Source organism: Entelurus aequoreus, linkage group LG07 (genome assembly GCF_033978785.1).
Source record: "Entelurus aequoreus isolate RoL-2023_Sb linkage group LG07, RoL_Eaeq_v1.1, whole genome shotgun sequence".
Classification (NCBI taxonomy): Eukaryota; Metazoa; Chordata; class Actinopteri; order Syngnathiformes; family Syngnathidae; genus Entelurus; species Entelurus aequoreus.
In genome coordinates this window covers 27985498-28004952 of record NC_084737.1, presented here as the reverse complement: position 1 = coordinate 28004952, position 19455 = coordinate 27985498, and the positions used below count along the sequence as shown (strand labels likewise).

Sequence of the window (19455 nt, the reverse complement as noted above, 5' to 3'; positions counted from 1 at the left end):
TTAAAAATATTTAATCTTGCTATCACACACAAGCTTGGTGAACAGGCTGCATTGTTACCTTTGTATTTCTAATATTTAATATTATTGTGGTGTTACTATTTTGAAAACATTCTATTTCATTTTTATATATTTATCCAGAACACATTGGGTACACTCCTCACGTTTCAGAGACTGTTTTTTATTGGTATTATCAGTATCTTCGCTAGAGACAGCACTATAGAAATGAAGCTCAGATATATTTAAGAGTATCTTAAGCTGCATTCGGGCGGAAGGCGGCGTACACCCTGGACAAGTCGCCACCTCATCGCAGGGCCAACACAGATAGACAGACAACATTCACACTCACAATTACACACTAGGGCCAATTTAGTGTTGCCAATCAACCTATCCCCAGGTGCATGTCTTTGGAGGTGGGAGGAAGCCGGAGTACCCGGAGGGAACCCACGCAGTCACGGGGAGAACATGCAAACTCCACACAGAAAGATCCCGAGCGCAGGATCGAACCCAGGACCTTCGTATTGTGAGGCAGGCGCACTAACCCCTGTACCACCGTGCTGCCCTCATCACTGCTATATTACCCAAAAATATAACATGATGAGTTTTGATAATTTTATAAATTTCTCATTTTTAAAAGCTATTTTTAAGTGTCTTAATGGATTAGCCCCTGATGTGATGTGTCAAGAAATACAAAGATACAGTAGTGAAGGTGTGCATGCAGACTCGAGCTGCAGAGTGAAAAGGCGTCAGATGACTCTGGGTCAGTCTGCGTTCTCAGTGAAGGCCTCACATCTGTGGAACTCTTGCCAATGGAGTTAAAGTCACAGTCGGACATTAAACTTTTCTCCACAAAACTGAAAAAGTGGCTTAAGGAAAATCAGAAGTGTGAGCACTAGAACTGGGTGTAGTATGCACCAGAGGTGGGACCAAGTCATTGCTTTGCAAGTCACAAGTAAGTCTCAAGTCTTTGCCCTCAAGTCTCGAGTCAAGTCCCGAGTCAAGACAGGCAAGTCCCGAGTCAAGTCCAAAGTCAAGACTAGAAAGTCTCAAGTCAAGTCCCAAGTCCTGCATTTTGAGTTTCGAGTCCTTTCAAGTCCTTTTAACCACAGACTAATATTTTTACACAGATTGTGTATGCTTTTAAAACGCTGTATTTATTTATTAAAACAAGTGCATTTGAAATTGCAGGAAAAAAAATGGTGCTGACATTGCAATTCATAATAGCACTTTTAACCAGTCATTTTAATAGTTTAAACAATTTTAAACATTTAACTCATTCCTTTACAGAATAAACACATTTGGAAAAACAAACATTAACATACTATTGGTTGTATTTTATGAAAATAACATTACCACAAAGTTGAGAAGGAGCAAAGATCTTCAATATTTGTATGTGAGAATCACAAAGAAATCTTCTGGGGGAGGATGACACCCCTACAGGGGTTTGGTTTACAAACTTTCAGCCCCACCTAAAACAAAATTCACCAGCCGCCACTGATTATGATGCATTCTCATTTTAGGCAAAGTATAAGACAATACTTTCTTAACAGTATAATTGTAACCAGGAATAAGTCTTCAAGTAACAATATTCAAATACTAACATTGTTGGGTAAGACAGCATTTGGTTTTATTCTGAATCCAGTGAAACAGATTGGTGGTTTTAGCTGATATAAAGACTTTCAGGTGTTTATATATGTTTAAGTATTTGGCAGACGCTTTTATCCAAAGCGACATACATAAAAATTGTCAATGTGTTTTTATTTTTGTACTTGTCTTAATCCTTTTGTATGTGTTTTTCACTTTTCTCATCTTTTTTTAAAAGCCTAATCAGGGACAAGGGTTGCAAATTAGCCTGTTGCTAGAAGTCTTATGTACTTTGACATACCTATGGGTAGCAATGTTTAATTGTACCGTCCCGGTCAAGTAAATACATGAATGAATGAATGAATGAATGAATGAAAATCTAGGCTTCCGTTATTTGCTTCAATATAAACTTCCTCATTCTGTAAGTGTCGGCATGTTTACTGGTCAGAGAACATAATGAAATAAATATAATTTAAAATAATATTTACTTGTAGCGCAAGTGACAAAGTCTACATGAGGTAAGTCTACACAAAATCTACACAAAGTACCGGTAGATAATTTTGATACTAATTAGTTTAGAGGAAAACTTTAGTGTTGATGAGCATGCTCAGTAGCGTTGGGTTGCTCTTTTTGACAAAGCAGCTCAATTCGTCGTAACACTGGCCTTGGGGAGCTGCAGTTCGTTGAAGGAGATATACATTCTAATATGTACTGTAAAGGGGAAACTGAGCTGGATTGCAAGCAGATCCCAGTGTGAAGTGCCTTGCTGAAGGGATGTACTCACTTTTGGATTCATTTCCACAACTGACTGTACATTGCCTTTAAGCACAAAATCCTTTATTTTGTTTGTGAAAACATGCTCCAGATTCTGCGCCTGTGCACGTGTTTGTGTGTGTGTGTGTGTTGATCCCACCTGGCGAAGGCTTTCTAAAGGACTTGGAGTCATTGGAAGGTATCCAACAGGGCCTGGTAGAGATGCACCACTCTACAAATCACAGAGCAAAATGGTTCAATGACTCTAATAGCGATGTCTATACGGGCCAAATCCAAATGTATTCAGTTACCCTGTAGGAATTTATCCTAGAGCGAGGGAGACTCCATGACGGAGAGTGTTGCAGAGGAGGTGTTGCCAAACCATCCTCCAATCCTTCCTCATCTTCATTGACCAAATCTGGGTGGAGCAGTCCTCGCTCGGAATCTCTGCGATGGACGTCTTGTGAGCCGCCATCTTGTCCCTCCAGCTGCACAACAACACAATTAAAAGGGCTCCTCCAATGCTGACAACATTGGCACTTATTTCATAGTTCTGGACCTAAAAAAGATCTCTGTGGTAAAATTCCTCCTGGTGACTATGGCCAGCTGACATCACCTACAGAAGACTGGAGGCAATTTCATATTGTGTAGTGTAGGTATCATCTTCATCACGAATCATGTTATTTTCATTCGGAATTTGAAGGTATGGTCAAACATGTCTGCCAAGTGCATTGTTGCAGGTTGTAGCAATACAAAGAAAGAAGGGGGTCAACCTGCATACATTTCCAAATGTTTGGAATATGAGGAAAGTATGGACCGCTCCAGTCAAATTGATTCAAGCAAAATGGGGCGTATCAAGCGAGAGGAGCGTAAGCGATCATTTTAATGATTCGGACTTCGAGGTTTCTCATTGTGCCCATTGGGTTGAGTTTTTTCTTCCCCTGATGCGGAATCTGGGCCGAGGATGTCGTTGTGGCCTGTGCAGCCCTTTGAGACACTTGTGATTAAGGGCTATATAAATAAACTTTGATTGATTGAACTTGTTAGTGAAATTTCGGTCATCTGGTCCCTATGTGTCCTTTCAGTAAACACGTTAGTGTTGAAGCTAGAGTTGAGTGAAATAGTAATGGCATCACCTTGATGACCAGATATCTGGGTGGATCTCTTGCCATGCGAGTGAAGTCGCTTGCCAGCTCTTTGAAGGTGGGTCTTATGTTTTCATCAATCATCCAACCTGAAAAGGAAACAGTTGCGTTTACCATCTTGTATGTGAAAGATTATGTGCATCACTAGTAGGTGTGGTGGTACTGACATTTGACCATGAACATGTAGACGTCTATGGTGCAGATGTAAGGTTGTGACAGACGCTCGCCTTTCTCCAGCAGGCCCGGCACTTCCTGCGGCTGCACGGAACCGTAAGGCTCCGCCCCGAACGACATCATCTCCCAAACTGTCACCCCTGGAAGAAAGATTACTCAAAACTTGAGAATTTTCTGAAGTTTGCTAATAAAAATAAAGCATCTCACCGTAACTCCAGACATCACTTTGATGGGTGTATCTTCCAAACAGGATGCTTTCAAGAGCCATCCATTTGATTGGCGTCTGCATTAGTTCAAGTGAATTAGCTCCGATTGATGTAGTTTGATAACAAAATGTCCAAGAAACTCAACCTTGTTGTCGGTGTAGACATATTTCTTGTCGTCAGGATAAAGGAGATCAGCTACACCGTAGTCCGAAATCTGAACTTGGTAGTTGTTTTTCAGCAGGATGTTGCGTGCAGCCAAGTTTCTGTGCACCACACAGTGTTCCTCCAAGTAGTACATCCCCTGAGACAAGAATATGTCACAACTTTACTCTAATTAAGGAAACATAAAAGATTGTCAGTCCATTTGTACCTACTTTGGCTATCTGCACACACCAGTTGAGCAGGCGTTGGGGTCCCAGGCTGTTCCTGTGCTGCTTGATGTGCTCCAATAAGGAGCCAAGTGAACTCAGCTGAGTCACCAGCTGCAGACTGGACCCAGGACAAATTCCTAGGAGCCTCACTATGTAGGGGTGGTCCAGACTGCCCAATGAAAGCATGTGCTGCAGAGATTGGAGATGCAACAAGTTACCTATAGTCCACTTTTCAAGATAGTCAAAGTCTCACATTGGTTAGCTCCGTGAAGGTCTGACGGCCCGAACTGTCCTGAATGGTCTTGACAGCCACAGGGATCTTTACCGTTTCTCCTTCTGGAGTCCAAAAACCCTTTGGAGCAGATATACAGCTGTAAAAACGTACCCATTTTCATATTCATCACCTGTTCAGCCAGTTCTTTGATACCCTGTGCACGGTGCCAAAAACCCCCGACCCGATGACTTTGAGCTTTTTTAGCTCTGATGGCTTCAGAATGTGAGCATAAACCTTGGTTCCTTTCTCCCCGGGACCCAGTGGCTCAAAACTCTGCCAAAACACAAGAATAATCCCCACATGAACACATGTTTATTGACGCAAAGACGGCTAAGGGCCGCTGATTGACTCACCTCGCCGCTCTCGAGGTACCTCCTCATGGCTCTCTTGCGGCGAATGGCCAGGCCTCGATGGTACAGCACGCCCAGGAAAAACAACACTAGGCAGAATATCAAGCCAGCTGGCACACCTAATGCGATGCCTGTGATCTGGCCACTTCAGAGCGAAGGAGATGATAGGGTGGGGATGTGGGGCGAAAAAGGTCAGAAATAGAGCTAAGTAAAGTGCGATAATGATGTCATGATGTTGGTTCCTGTGGCAGCGGCAACAAGAAGATCAGATAAAACACATGCTCCACTAAGGTTGATGTCAAGTCAGCGGGATGTTCTTGTGGATAACCATTGTACACTAATGCACAGTAACTCACTCAGTAGCTCACAAAATATTATGAATTTAAAATTTGCTCTCAGGGCTGTACGGTGCCAACTTACTCGCATTTGCGACTAAAAATAGATTGTGCGATCATTTTGCTCCCACAATAGATCCATAAAAATTGGATCAAACAGAGTAAGATTTGGGGAAAAGAAACATTGTCGTCAGCAAACCATATAGACGTCATTTCTACCCTAGCTTCTGGGCATCTGCTCAGCGCAGATGTGATCACGTGTACACCGCTCTCGCAACATGCTCGCTTAGCTGCTACCAAAACAGATTTAATTTCAACAACTAAATATATGAACTTGATAGTAAATAAACCCAAGTTTCCACTGCTTGATCTAGTGCTCATTCATGTTGATGGTGTTTTACTTGACTTTAAATACTTTAAATGTCTTTCTCTGTTGCTCAAACGGCGTCTGCGCATACATGCTGCATCTGACGAGTTAAAAAGCAGAAAAAAAACAAAGCAAAAAGGCCCCTAGAGAAAAAGATAAAAGCTATAATTGCTGGTCGGCAGACAATTGCAGCTATATTTTGTGCCTCCACTGCTAATGATCAGACTAGCGATAGTATTTCAATGTAGTCTGTACATTGCTGTCTCTTCTGTAATGCAGTGCAATGTACAGAGACATCCTGGAAACTAAACAGCGTATCCCTTCCAAGCTGATAGAGTGCTACAAAAAGTAACGGGCAAATCTGCCCAAAGATAGGTGTGCTAAGCTTGAGGCATCATATTCACAAAGACTTGTGGCTGTAATTGCCGCCAGAGGTGAATCAACAAAGTACCGGTATTGAGCAAATGTTGTGAATACTTATTTCATGTGATTTTTTTAGCTTGAATAAATTAACATAATAAAAATAATTAAAAAAAAACTTTTCAGATTGTCATTATGGGGTATTGTCTGTGGAATTTTGAGGACAAAATTAATGTATTCTATTTTGAAATAAGGCTGTAACATAGCAAAATGTGGAAGAAGTGAAGCGCTGTGAACTGTAACAGTACTATTACTTTAGTACAATTTTTGCCTCTTTCATACCCACTTCTGCTGTAATGTAAGCACACAACAAAGACATCTTCTATTATATGTTGCATTTATAATGTTTGGTTATGTTACTGTCACGGAGTTATGCAATAACTTTATTACTGTGGTTTTACTTTGCAGCGGTGTACAACTGAACTACATCATAGTGAGAGCTGTTTCCAATATTTTGGTTTCCTGTTTTGTCTAGCGCCAAAATATTAGACCTAGCTTTTTATTTGCTGACCATGCAACCTGATGATGATTTCAGGAATGGTGCTTTATTTTACAAACACCATCCCTCATTTAACAACCAGTCAGTGTAGCTTTGTACACTAACGACACTAACACTTTAAATACTAACCTGCTGGCTGCCAGTCTGACCGTCTCAAAACAACCACTGAGTTCTGGGCCTGAGCATCTGTAACACACAGATTCTGGATATCACTTATAGTTTATGTGAAGAAGGTGTAAAACACATTTTGTGAGTCTGCATCTCACCCTTGGGTGCAATTTTGGTGGCATGGTTCACAGTGACCTTCTTTGTTGGGGTACTTGAAGATGAGTCCTCTCTGTCCATCATCCACCCCAGCTGGGCAAGAGGACATACAGTATGGACCATCGCGGAGGTTGGCACATGCCACACACTCATATGCACCCTGACAGAGAGAGGTTGTGGGCTTGTGTGTTTGCAATAGTCTGCTGCAGCCACGCACCACATTTTGAGTTCAGAAGACACAATTGGCTTGAGTATGTGACATTTATTGTAATTATTATTGCCTATTTATTTTAAAAAAAAAAAAGAAAAAAAAGCAATTTTCAAGGATAAGATATTTTATAATTTTGTGAAATCATTGCAATAAAGTAATTTAAAAAAAGAATAAGGGGGCATGGCTTGGAGGATTAATTTTCTATTTTCTCCTTTTTTATCTGGGAAAAACAATTTTAATTCTCTTTGACTCAAATTTAAATCTATTCACAGGCATGTTTTTGTATTGTCAAGAAAACATGATAAATAAATTATTTGCTTATTTTTATTGCAAAATAACAAATTAAAAGGAAATGACTGTGGGCTCTAAGCAAATTACAATTTTTCACAATGGTAAGGCTACTAGGTTTGTTAATAATCAGTGTTTCGTAACCAGCTCATTGTTGGGCCGCGAGCACTCTCTGGAACTACAAATATCCGTTTCGCAGCTGTGGTCTGTCCTAAGTTATAATACACTTTTCCACCACTTGAGGCAGTAATGACAACCTCAAACAAACACAAGAAGTCTGTAACTAAAGTCATAGAGCAGCACAAAAATTATGACTAAAGTGGTGAGGCAACATTTTTCATTTGCACTTTTTTTTTGTGACAGTTTAGTTAAGTAAAATATTTATTAATTATTCAGTACATTTTTTTTATACAACATAATTGTAGGTTAATGTATATTTCCTTGTTTTTTAAACCTAAAGTTAATGTGTTCATTAATAATATGTGCGATTAACACATAGTTTCATATATTTCGATAAGGTTGCAAACTGTGAGTAGGTTATATAAAATTATTGGCTACTGTTAAAATCAAGAGTAAGATTACTAATTCAGTGGTAATATTTGAGTGGGCCCCTTTTTTTTTACTTGTGTCTCACAGGACGGGAATTATACAAAAGTGGTGTTTGAAAAAGTTTATGATCTTACTCACCAGTTTAACAGCGACACAGCAAACGTTTTTAAATGATTTTTATTAAAGATTAAATTAAAGTACCAATGATTGTCACACACACACTAGATGTGGTGAAATTTGTCCTCCGCATTTGACCCATCCCCTTGGGGAGCAGTGGGCAGCAGCGGCGCCGCGCCCGGGAATCATTTTTGGTGATTTAACCCCCAACTCCAACCCTTGATGCTGAGTGCCAAGCAGGGAGGTAATGGGTCCCATTTTTATAGTCTTTGGTATGACTCGGCTGGGATTTGAACTCCAACCTACCGATCTCAGGGCGGACACGCTAACTATCTCAAATATGTCACTCAATTGAATGATCGTGACTCGCGCTTAAATCGCATCTGACCTCTAATTACATAGCTGCCCATGCCGGTAATCATTGTCACATGGGAAGAAGGCAGCCCGAGAAAGCCAATCAATGAGCTTGTGGGCGGTCTAAATTCTGAGCGGCGGTTTTCCGCCTGGCACAAGTGTTTGACTTGTCTCCATTCAATTGTGTTACGTTATTTTTGGACATTAAAAGTACAGGGGACATGTCTCCTCAGTAAGTTGACACAATTCAGTATGTGAGTGTTTACCGGTCCACGGCAGCTGACTTTTCCATGCTGAGCTTTACACTCTGAATGGCAGGCAACGCACTCTCCGTCAGACCCGGCAAATTCCCTTGGGGCTCTTTGGAACCAAAAGTCAATATTAGACAGAGACACTTTTTAACAACACTACCAGCTACAGGAAACCGACCCAGTATGAAAATGACAGCTCTCCACACAAGTGCCATTTCGGCTGTAGTTCTTGCAGAAGAGACAGTGGTCAGGCCCCGGGCCCCAGCAACCGGAGTCTGAGCACAACGGGTCACACACACGCCCCTCTACAACTGTAACGAAGAAAATAATCCGTTCAAAGCAAAGCGGAAAAAAAATATCCAGCAGCAGCAGAAGAGGACACTTTACCACATTCCACCAGTGGCCTGTTGGTGTTGATGTTGTTGACTTGGACTCTGCGCCCTCTGAACAACTTGGCCCAGTTGACAGTGTGGAGGTAGCACAGCTTGGCGTTCTGACTGATGTACACGCTGCCATCGCTGATCTCTTGGAGAGAGCGCAGACCCAGCGAGGTGAGGGTGGGTATGTGCATCACCATCAGGGAAAAGCGTCTTTGATGCAAAAGGGTGGATGAAAACACATCAAGCCTAAAAATTGTTGTGATGCTTCAAAGTGTTCTCACAAGATTGCATAGAATACAAAAATATTTCATATTATCATTTGACTGTTTTCTGTCTGTTTACACGTTGGAACAAACTTGGCAGACATGGCCATGACATCCTGTCAACAAGTATGTTTTGACTATAGAGCTGTCAAAAATAACGAGTTGAATCATATGATTAATCACAAAAAAACATCACATTAATCATGTATCAAAGGTCAGTGATCAGGTCAATGCATACGTTAGTACAAAGATGAGTAAGGAGACTGACTTTTATGTTCGCTGGCAAATTTGATTTCAATATACACCCAAATGGGATTTAAGAAAAAAATTGTACCAACTTTTGAGCAATTATGACAAGCCTTCAATTTAATAGTTAAAATTTTTTCCTGTCTGACATTCTGACAATGACATTGCATTTGTGCCTAAAAACCGGGCTCTTGTTTAGGTTAATATAAATTATGCAATCACGATTTAACATGTGATTAATCATTATTAATTTAAATACAAAAGTGTGATTAATCTGATTAAAAAATAATCATTTGACATCATTAATTAAAACATAAAAAAATGTTGCTATTTGACATTCGGACAATGATATTGCATTTGTGTCTAAAAATTGGGCTCTTTTTGAAGCAATTTAAATGATGAAAGTGAGTAAAAACCTATGAATATTCCAAATTCATAAATATGATAAATCAGATTAAAAATATAAATAAATTACAGCACTAATTTAAACATTAAAACAGATTTTTGTGGTACTACCATTCAAAAGTTTTAGAACACCTCATTTATAGCAATAAGTATGTCCAAACATTTCACTTGTACTTCAAATGTAACCAAAATTTAAAAAGTTAACATCCTTTGCTGTCAGTGTTGTAAATAAACAAATAAATGAATCAGCATGCAATTGTGGAAGTGCAGACTTTCAACTTTAATCCAAGTGCTGTGACAACATATAGTTATTTGCAGTTCAGTTTGCTTTATTTCAAATCCATTCCAACAACAACAGTGATAGCAAATGATGTAAAAGTTGTGAGTAAATGTATGGTATTTTTTATGAGAGTATTAAAATGTAAATAGTATATCATTAGTATTAAAGGAACAAGCGGTAGAACATGGTTGGATGGATAGTAATCCATTTATAGTAATTTATTCCACTCAAATGTTTGGACATATCATACTTACTTACTGCTATAAATGAGCTGTTCTAAAACTTTTGACCAGTAGTGTACATGTAGTACATTTATTTAAATATAATAATATATATGTAAACTATTGTTTATAATTTCTAATTAACAAAAGCAAGGTGGACTATGGAATCGCATTAGTTTGTGATCAGCACTCTTAAATTCTTGCCACTTCTTCTGCGCATCAGACAGTTACGCGGAAATATTTGTTCATTTACTTTTACATATTTGCACAAATATGACACTTTTTAAAATATTAACCAAAATGCTGACAAGACAACCTGAATCTTTGTCAAAACACATTTTTGTAAATATATTTTTAAGACAAAAATGTTAAAATGTTTTTGCTACCGCGGTGTATCATATGCACCATATATGCGACAGGAAGAAAAGCTCTGACTTGCTTGTGGATGGCACATATAAATATTTAGACTTTTTCTAGGAAAGAGATATTGTTTTATATTCAGGTCAAAATAGTAATTATTTATTTAACTGTTGAGAAAAAAGGCTCTTGGGTCACATTAGTTTATGCCTGTGATGTGTGTTTACTTTTATTGGACAATATTGTCGCTACTTTTATCAACATCATGTAATTAAAGTTGTGCTCTTGGACTACAAATCCTATCACGTGACTCATTGAAACAGAACACACAGGAACACGCGTAGAGGGATAAAAGCACATCATGTAAACAAAACTTACTTATAAAGTGACCTTCCCTGAATGGTCGTGAGACTGGAAAAGACTGATAAATCACTGAGCTCTTTGGGCCATGACTGGATGTTTAGAATATCTGATAATTAAACACACAGTTAAGGACATTGGACATCATCACACGTTCAGCACCAAAGCGTAGAATTTCAAGAGATATGATACCTGTTATCTCTCTCACGGTGCGGAAAATGTCCAGCTTTTTAGCATCAAGAGGTGGGATCTTCTTAAAATCGTCTCTGATAAAAAAAAATTAACCCCAAAAAAAGACAGAAACAGGGAGAAACACTGTCATATAAACCTATTTATGTCGGCTATCAGTCCAATATTAACAAAAAACAAGTAATGGATTACATCGCCTTGCATGTAAACTTTCTAATAATAGGCTCAGATACAAGCAGTCCTATAGTGCATTTACTTGTGACAAAGCTGGACAGCCAATTATATACTAAATGTCTTCCAATAAGCACACAAAGTTGGTCTTTTCTTGTATTTTAGTGAAGTCATTAACAAAAAAGTAAACATGGTAGGCCATATGCTACTAGGTGCTAGCAGCTACACAACAGCTAAGCATACAATAGCACACAAGCTAGATGTAGTAATAAAGGTCTTTAATTGAACAACATTGCAGTCTAAAACATGGCATTTGTCAATATTAACAAGTATCAAATAATTATAGTTATATTACTTAGAAGTCTCCAAGGCAGAAGTGTGTGAAAAAGTACTGTATCGAGTAACAAACATGTCCGCATCCTTCAACTTATTGCGTCATGATCTTAAATTAATTAATTATTGTGACCACTAAGTGTTTATAAAAAAACAAAAAAAACAAATTACTATTGTACTTCAATTTAAAAACAGCATAAGTCCATTGCAGATGGTTATTAATAAATAGGTTAGTGTTTTTCATGGCTCCAATATCAGTATTATACCAGGAGTTGCCACTGAAAGAAACATTGTAACTACGGTAATGAACACATCTGGGAGAAATTGTCAACATACAGTCGCGGTCAAAAGTTTACATACACTTGTAAAGAACATAATGTCATGGCTGTCTTGAGTTTACAATAATTTCTACAACTCTTATTTTATTGTGATAGAGTGATTGGAGCACATACTCGTTGGTCACAAAAAAAATTAATGAAGTTTGTTTCTTTTATAAATGTATTATGGGTTTACTGAAAATGTGACCAAATCTGCTGGGTCAAAAGTATACATACAGCAATGTTAATATTTGGTTACATGTCCCTTGGCAAGTTTCACTGCAATAAGGCGCTTTTGGTAGCCATCCACAAGCTTCTAGTTGAAATTTTGACCACTCCTGTTGACAGAATTGGTGCAGTTCAGCTACATGTGTTGGTTTTCTGACATGGACTTGTTTCTTCAGCATTGTCCACATGTTCTCAATGGGGTTTAAGTCAGGACTTTGGGAAGCCCATTCTAAAATCTTAATTCTAGCCGGATTTAGCCATTCCTTTACCACTTTTGACGTGTGGTTGGGGTCATTGTCCTGTTGGAACACCCAACTGCGCCCTGATGATTTTAGGTTGTCCTGAAGAATTTGGAGGTAATCCTCCTTTTTTATTGTCCCATTTACTCTCTGTTTACACCAGTTCCATCGGCAGCAAAACAGGCCCAGAGCATAATACTACCACCACCATGCTTGACGATAGACATGGTGTTCCTGGGATTAAAGGCCTCACCTTTTCTCTTCCAAACATATTGCTGGGTATTGTGGCCAAACAGCTTAATTTTTGTTTCAGTTGGGCGCAGTTGGGTGTTCCAACAGGACAATGACCCCAAACACACGTCAAAAGTGGTAAATCAGGCTAGAATGAAGGTTTTAGAATGGCCTTCCCAAAGTCCTGACTTAAACGTGTGGAAAATGCTGAAGAAACAAGTCCATGTCAGAAAACCAACAAATTTAGCTGGACTGCACCAATTTTGTCAAGAGGAGTGGTCAAAAATTCAACCAGAAGCTTGTGGATGGCTACCAAAAGCTCCTTATTGCAGTGAAACTTGCCAAGGGACATGTAACAAAAATATTAACATTGCTGTATGTATACTTTTGACCCAGCAGATTTGGTCACATTTTCAGTAGACCCATAATAAATTCATAAAAGAACCAAACTTCATGAATTTTTTTTTTGACCAACAAGTATGTGCTCCAATCACTCTATCACAAAAAAATAAGAGTTGTAGAAATTATTGGAAACTCAAGACAGCCATGACATTATGTTCTTTACAAGTGTATGTAAACTTTTGACCACGACTGTACTTGACGTGTTTGCACAAACATACCCAAGAATCCCTGTGACCAGGAAGTGAAGACTTCCTTGGATTTTGGTGCAGTTGATGAAACTGTCAATGTTACTGGAGTCCACAGTCTGCCTGTGTTCTGCACCTGTGCCTTCACACACTGCCAGGACAAAGCAAAATAATGATTTCAATATTAATGATGCACAATTTTAGTTGTGTCCAACCTTTTGGGCAGAGACCACTGCAAGGCTCACAGCGCCTCTGTCCCTTTCGCTCTACCTCCATCTTGTCTGGGGGACAGACGCTCACACAGGAACTCCCATCTACTACAAAATGAGCTAACAAATAGGAGAATGAACGTGAATCAAAATGATCCAAACAATGCTGAAGTGTGTTGCCGGGATACAACACTCACCGGGGCATTGAGAGACACAAATGGATCCGTATTGATATTTGGCAATTGGATTAGTCTCCATCTGAAAAGACTGCTTGTTGTAGATGAGAGCTTGTGGACACTGAGGGACGCAGGCTCCAGAGTCGTTGAAATGGCGACACGCCTACATAAAAATAACCAAGTAATATACACTCAAGGGACACTTCCTTTTGTACACTTCCATTACACTGTCGGAGAGATATTAACCTAACAATATAGGTATATATTAAATGTGTGGTATTGAATGCTACATACAATTTTTTGATTTCCATTTAAATAATTTGGGTTTTTGCCCTCGAAGCATTGCTGTATTCAAAAACTTACACCCCAAGTTTTTTTTTTTAATTACAAAAAAACACCCCAAAAAATATATGTCATAATAATAAAAATAAAAATATATTAATCTAATCACTTTTGTAACGTTTACATTCTGATACTATAATAGGTATTGATAGTATCGACATCTGGCTAGATAATAATAATAATAATAATAATGGATTAGATTTTATATCGCGCTTTTCTATTGTCAGATACTCAAAGCGCTCACAGAGAAGTGGGAACCCATCATTCATTCACACCTGGTGGTGGTAAGCTACTTTTGTAGCCACAGCTGCCCTGGGGTAGACTGACAGAAACGAGGCTGCCAGTTTGCACCTACGGCCCCTCCGACCACCACCTATCATTCATTCATCATTCATTCACCAGTGTGAGCGGCACCGGGGGCAAGGGTGAAGTGTCCTGCCCAAGGACACAACGGAAGCGATTTGGATGTCAAGAGGCGGGGAGCGAACCTGCAACCCTCAGGTTTCTGGCACGGCCGCTCTACCCACTACGCCATGCCGCCCCATAGATGATCCTCACTTTCTATTGAAGCTTTAGCGGTTAGCTTCTTGTCTTGTCCTGCTCCCTGTGTGTGTGTAGTGTGGTCAGCCATTCCGATACCTGTAGTCCTCCAGTGATAATGATCCTTGGAAGAAACCAAATGTATTTATCGCCACGATTGTGAGGGTTACTATCTTGAGTTTGAGTTTATTTCGAACATGCATGCATACAACATAATACAAACGTACATCACAATTTCCAGTTTCTCTATTCAGCATGTTCGAAAAGGAGTAGGAAGAAGCAGAGCTTATAGCAGAGCTCTTAGAAGCGACTTAGCACTGTGGACAGATGACTTGTGGATAGAGATGTCGATAATATATATATGTTTTAAAATGTAATATCGGAAAATTATCGGTATCGCTTTTTTTATTATCGGTATCGTTTTTATTTTATTTTATTTTTTTATTTTTTTTGTTAAATCAACATAAAAAACACAAGATACACTTACAATTAATGCACCAACCCAAAAAACCTCCCTCCCCCATTCACACTCATTCACACAAAAGGGTTGTTTCTTTCTGTTATTAATATTCTGGTTCCTACATTATATATCAAAATATATCAATACAGTCTGCAAGGGATACAGTCCGTAAGCACACATGATTGTGCATGCTGCTGCTCCACTAATAGTACTAATCTTTAACAGTTAATTTGACTCATTTTCATCAATCACTAGTTTCTATGTAACTGTTTTAATATTGTTTTACTTTCTTTTTTATTTAAGAAAATGTTTTTAATTTATTTATCTTATTTTATTAATTAAAAAAAAAAAGGACCTTATCTTCACCATACCTGGTTGTCCAAATTAGGCATAACAATGTGTTAATTCCACGACTGTATATATCGTATCGGTTGATATCGGTATCGGTAATTAAGAGTTGGACAATATCGGAATATCGGATATCGGCAAAAAAGCCTACTTGTGGACATTGCTATTAGAAACAACTGAAATTACGATGCAGTGCAGTTCTCTCTATACCACTTCAGATTGTGTATTAATTTCGAATATTGTGCATAGCAGATTTAAATCCATGTCAAATAAACAACAATAAAGGAGAGACATTAAAACGTTTTTAAGCAGTGTATAAAAATGTAACTGATGCATGTTTTGTGATAGTGAGCAGTTAATAATAGAAAGGACATACCAAAGCCAAAGGTACCCAAACTAGGGATGGTTACCTTTCACATTTGAATTGATACAGTACCAATTTCTGGTTCTTGACACCGGTACTTTTAATTTTCAGCACTTTAATGTGTCATCTTAGTTGTAGTTTTCATTACCAAATCTGGAGGTGTTGAACTTGCCATATAAAATCGCTAATGTTAATTGGTAGCCTGTCTATGGCAAATCCAATGGAAATGTGTTTACCAGACGCAGTCGGGCTAAGTCCGTTCTGACTGCTTGTTTCCCGACCAAGTGCTTGAACCGAGTCTGCAATCGGACAAGACATCATGTGCAGCAAAATGTATCCAAATATGGCACTGTTTGATTTCACGTCAATTAGTACCCAGTAGTACCGACAGACTTCGATCGGTACCAATATAAGTACCAATTTCAATACCCATCCCTAAGGGGGCCTGTCCCATTGCCTGAGAAAATTATTTTCTAGAACATGATTTGGTTTAATTTTAAAAATGTTCTGCTCACCTCATACTTTTTTTTTTTTACCGTCCCACCGTCGGTACTAAAAATCAGTAACTGAAGTCTGACAAGAAAAGGATTTTAACTGATTTTGTTACAAGCTTCTGTGCCTGATCACCTCAAGCCTTCTGGTATCTACCAGGGGACAATGTTTGACCTCACACTTCAGTGATGATTAGTATTGTATTCAATGTGAAAATTTAGGTTATAATATAGACAAGATAAACATGTCACTTACAAAACAATCCGCATCCACAGGCCCGGTGCATCCTGCAGCACACTCTATATGGCAGCAGTCCCTTGGGCTCGCCCCAAAACAACGCCCGTTGCACTGCGGGGCGCACACCGTCTTCGTCACTGAGACGCAACCAGACACAAGAGCGTAGGATAGGTCATTAACGTGTTGTTGTGTCGTTGTGTGTGCGTCATTATGAGGAGAGAAGTTCACAGAATGTCATAACACCAAAAAAGTTTCCAAAGAGAAAGGCAGCGATTGTGTGCACTCACAGATTTGACAGTGCAGCTCATCAGGCCCCCAGCAGTAATCCCCACAAGATTTGTGACACGCGCCTGAGACATGAGTAAAGCGGCATTCAACGTTGCTCACGTGTTGAAAAAATACTTTTTTTGTGGGAAAAAGCAGTGCAGACCTCGCTGTCCATTGTAGCGGATGTCAATAGGGGCATTGCTGTCCCTTATTATATCTTGCCAGTAGATCCACGGGCCATAATTCAGGTATTTATTATTAATAATCTGTACTCCTCCCTCCATAATCTCTGTAAAAGAAGTAGACACAAGAGCAGACAAGTTATAGTAATAATACTGTATAATGATAATACCTGTAGAATATAGATTTGACAATTATTGATGTAATATATTTATTAATCAATTCTAAAATAAATGATAACTTTCTGTCAAACCTTCACTGCATTATTTACTGATGTATTCATCCATCTTTAATCACTGTATTAAATATATTATCATATAGCATATATTATTTTATTATTTATATATATATATAGGCTCCAGCACCCCCGTGACCCTGAAAGGGACAAGCGGTAGAAGATGGATGGATTTATTTCTTTAACCTATTTTATTTTCTATTAAGTATTAATATATTTTTTCCATCCCCTTTTCTTACTTTCACCAAAGCATAAGCGAACAATCTACTGCTACACTTTCTCTACTAATTAGAGAAATCAGTGTGTGTGAATGGGTGAATGTGGAAATAGTGTCAAAGCGCTTTGAGTTCCTTAGAAAAGGTAGAAAAGCGCTATACAAGTACAACCCATTTACCATTTACCATTTAGAAAACCTAAAAAAAACTAACTTTTAATGACAAAATCTAAACATATAAATGTGTCAACATTTTAAACACATTGTTTGAACAAAATATTAGTAGTAGATATGGCCAAAGAGTAGGCTTCTTCCTACTCGTTTTCGGACAATTTGCAAATGTAAACATGTGATGCTCCTAAACGAAACATGTCAAGCATGTCCAAATTAAATAAACCATGACCAGAGCGATGTGCTACATTTACAACTAAGTAAATGTAGCAACCTGCTAAATTTTCTAAGTTACATTTATTTTTTTAGGATAAATTGTACTTGTCAGAGTAGTTTTAATGCAACAAACTTTTTACTTTTACTTGATTTTTCTGAAAACCCCCCTGCTACTTTTACTACGTTACGTTGCGCATTATATTTATTTACAATCTATTGATTTCTGCTTGCAAAGACACATTAATCTGGCTTCTTAGAGAGACTTTTTCGAGCGAGCACGGTCACATGACTCTGTTCACCAATCCAACATAAGCACAAGTTACCTTTGACTCTATTTCACAAATCTAACAGAGCCTGGCAGTCACATGACCACACTCAAACCACACACTGTGAGAAGTGACAAGACGTCAGACTGGGCAACACAACTCTTCAATGTTAGCTTAGGAAAAACAACTTTTATATCATGCGCTGTCATCTGTGTCAGTAGAAATGTTCACATTTCAGCAGTGGTGTGCTGTTAGGGCCAGCAAGGCCTTCTCTGCTGCCCTAACATAAATCATGATCATAGATAAATAAAAGTTAATTTTAATCTACTTTCCATTAAGTATTCATCATATTCTCTTCATGTCTTATTAGGCTCCAGTGTCGCTTGTTTTTACATTAGAGCTTTTATCCAATCAAAATTCAGCTAGCTTGTTGCTGTAGGAATTCTGCCGGATAGACAGTTGATAGACAGTTGTGATAGCCAATCAGATCACGAGTTAAGTTAAGTCAAAGTTAAAGTACCAATGAGTTGTTGACAGTAGCCCATCTACGTAGCCTTACGCTAAACGTGACTGTGATTGGATTTTCACTTGTCACTTCCAAGCGAGAATCCAATCACAAATTGTAATTTGCTAAGCAGGAAGGGCACTCTGCGGAGCCCAACAGAGAAATCATCGGTTCTCACTTTTTTAACTCACAAAGAAGAAGTTCAAATATTTTATTGAACATTTTTTCCACATTTAATATGTTCTTTACATTTATTTCAATTTGGACAGCATCACGTAAAGTATGTTTTAAATGCTGATGCGGGTTCATTGATTTTTAAATGTGCCAAAATATAGCCTAGTACACTGTTGAAGTGCTTCAATGACCAGTAGTGCACAAGTGTGTTTTTGTATAGTATTTCTCCAGCCGTGGTCATGTGGTGACATCAATTATGGTATTTTGAGGGGTATTTATTAAAGTCAGACTAATTAGGACATCACTGAAGGCCTAGGTGGGAAACGCATAGCCCGCCACTGCATTTCAGGCGACAAGAATTCCACTTTCAAACAGAGAAAACATGTTGCTGTTGACTGTTCAGGTTTTAGCTGCGCATATGCTAACATTAGCCCTGTTATAACAACGTAAGAGACCGTAAAATGTGCATCTTTTATAGTGGTAATGTAGTTCATGGTTGTATGGTTGTAGTCCAAGAACCATTAAAAATCGCTACTTAATCAACCAAAAGTTACTCACCAGTTACTCTGTACTTTTTTCACTTGTTTTTTACTCAAGTAATTATGTGGATGACTACTTTAGAACTTGGTTCTTTAAGTACCACCGTAGTGACGGACATCAAAGTACAGTAGCGTAGTAAGTCTAAGTATTCATGAAAACAAGGCAGAGGTTTTATTTAATATTTGTGGCCACTGTAACATTAC

General features: G+C 38.6%; 1 protein-coding gene across 2 annotated transcripts in view; it reads right to left on the bottom strand.

Moving 5' to 3' along the window:
• The window catches only part of LOC133653624 (receptor tyrosine-protein kinase erbB-3-like), a 46406-nt gene that overhangs the window by 4277 nt on the left and 22674 nt on the right, over positions 1-19455 (bottom strand). For both annotated transcript variants that reach the window (XM_062053116.1, XM_062053115.1), the window contains exons 4-26: positions 16915-17040; positions 16772-16834; positions 16503-16621; positions 13723-13864; positions 13532-13645; positions 13350-13467; positions 11214-11287; positions 11040-11130; positions 8897-9099; positions 8688-8820; positions 8525-8618; positions 6742-6899; positions 6605-6661; positions 4858-4999; positions 4658-4777; positions 4484-4582; positions 4234-4419; positions 4005-4160; positions 3861-3936; positions 3647-3793; positions 3471-3568; positions 2646-2822; positions 2495-2566 (exon numbers count right to left, since the gene is read on the bottom strand). In XM_062053116.1, coding sequence (XP_061909100.1) covers positions 2495-2566; positions 2646-2822; positions 3471-3568; positions 3647-3793; positions 3861-3936; positions 4005-4160; positions 4234-4419; positions 4484-4582; positions 4658-4777; positions 4858-4999; positions 6605-6661; positions 6742-6899; positions 8525-8618; positions 8688-8820; positions 8897-9099; positions 11040-11130; positions 11214-11287; positions 13350-13467; positions 13532-13645; positions 13723-13864; positions 16503-16621; positions 16772-16834; positions 16915-17040 — 2765 coding nt within the window. The remainder of the gene's footprint in view (positions 1-2494; positions 2567-2645; positions 2823-3470; positions 3569-3646; positions 3794-3860; positions 3937-4004; positions 4161-4233; positions 4420-4483; positions 4583-4657; positions 4778-4857; positions 5000-6604; positions 6662-6741; positions 6900-8524; positions 8619-8687; positions 8821-8896; positions 9100-11039; positions 11131-11213; positions 11288-13349; positions 13468-13531; positions 13646-13722; positions 13865-16502; positions 16622-16771; positions 16835-16914; positions 17041-19455) is intronic.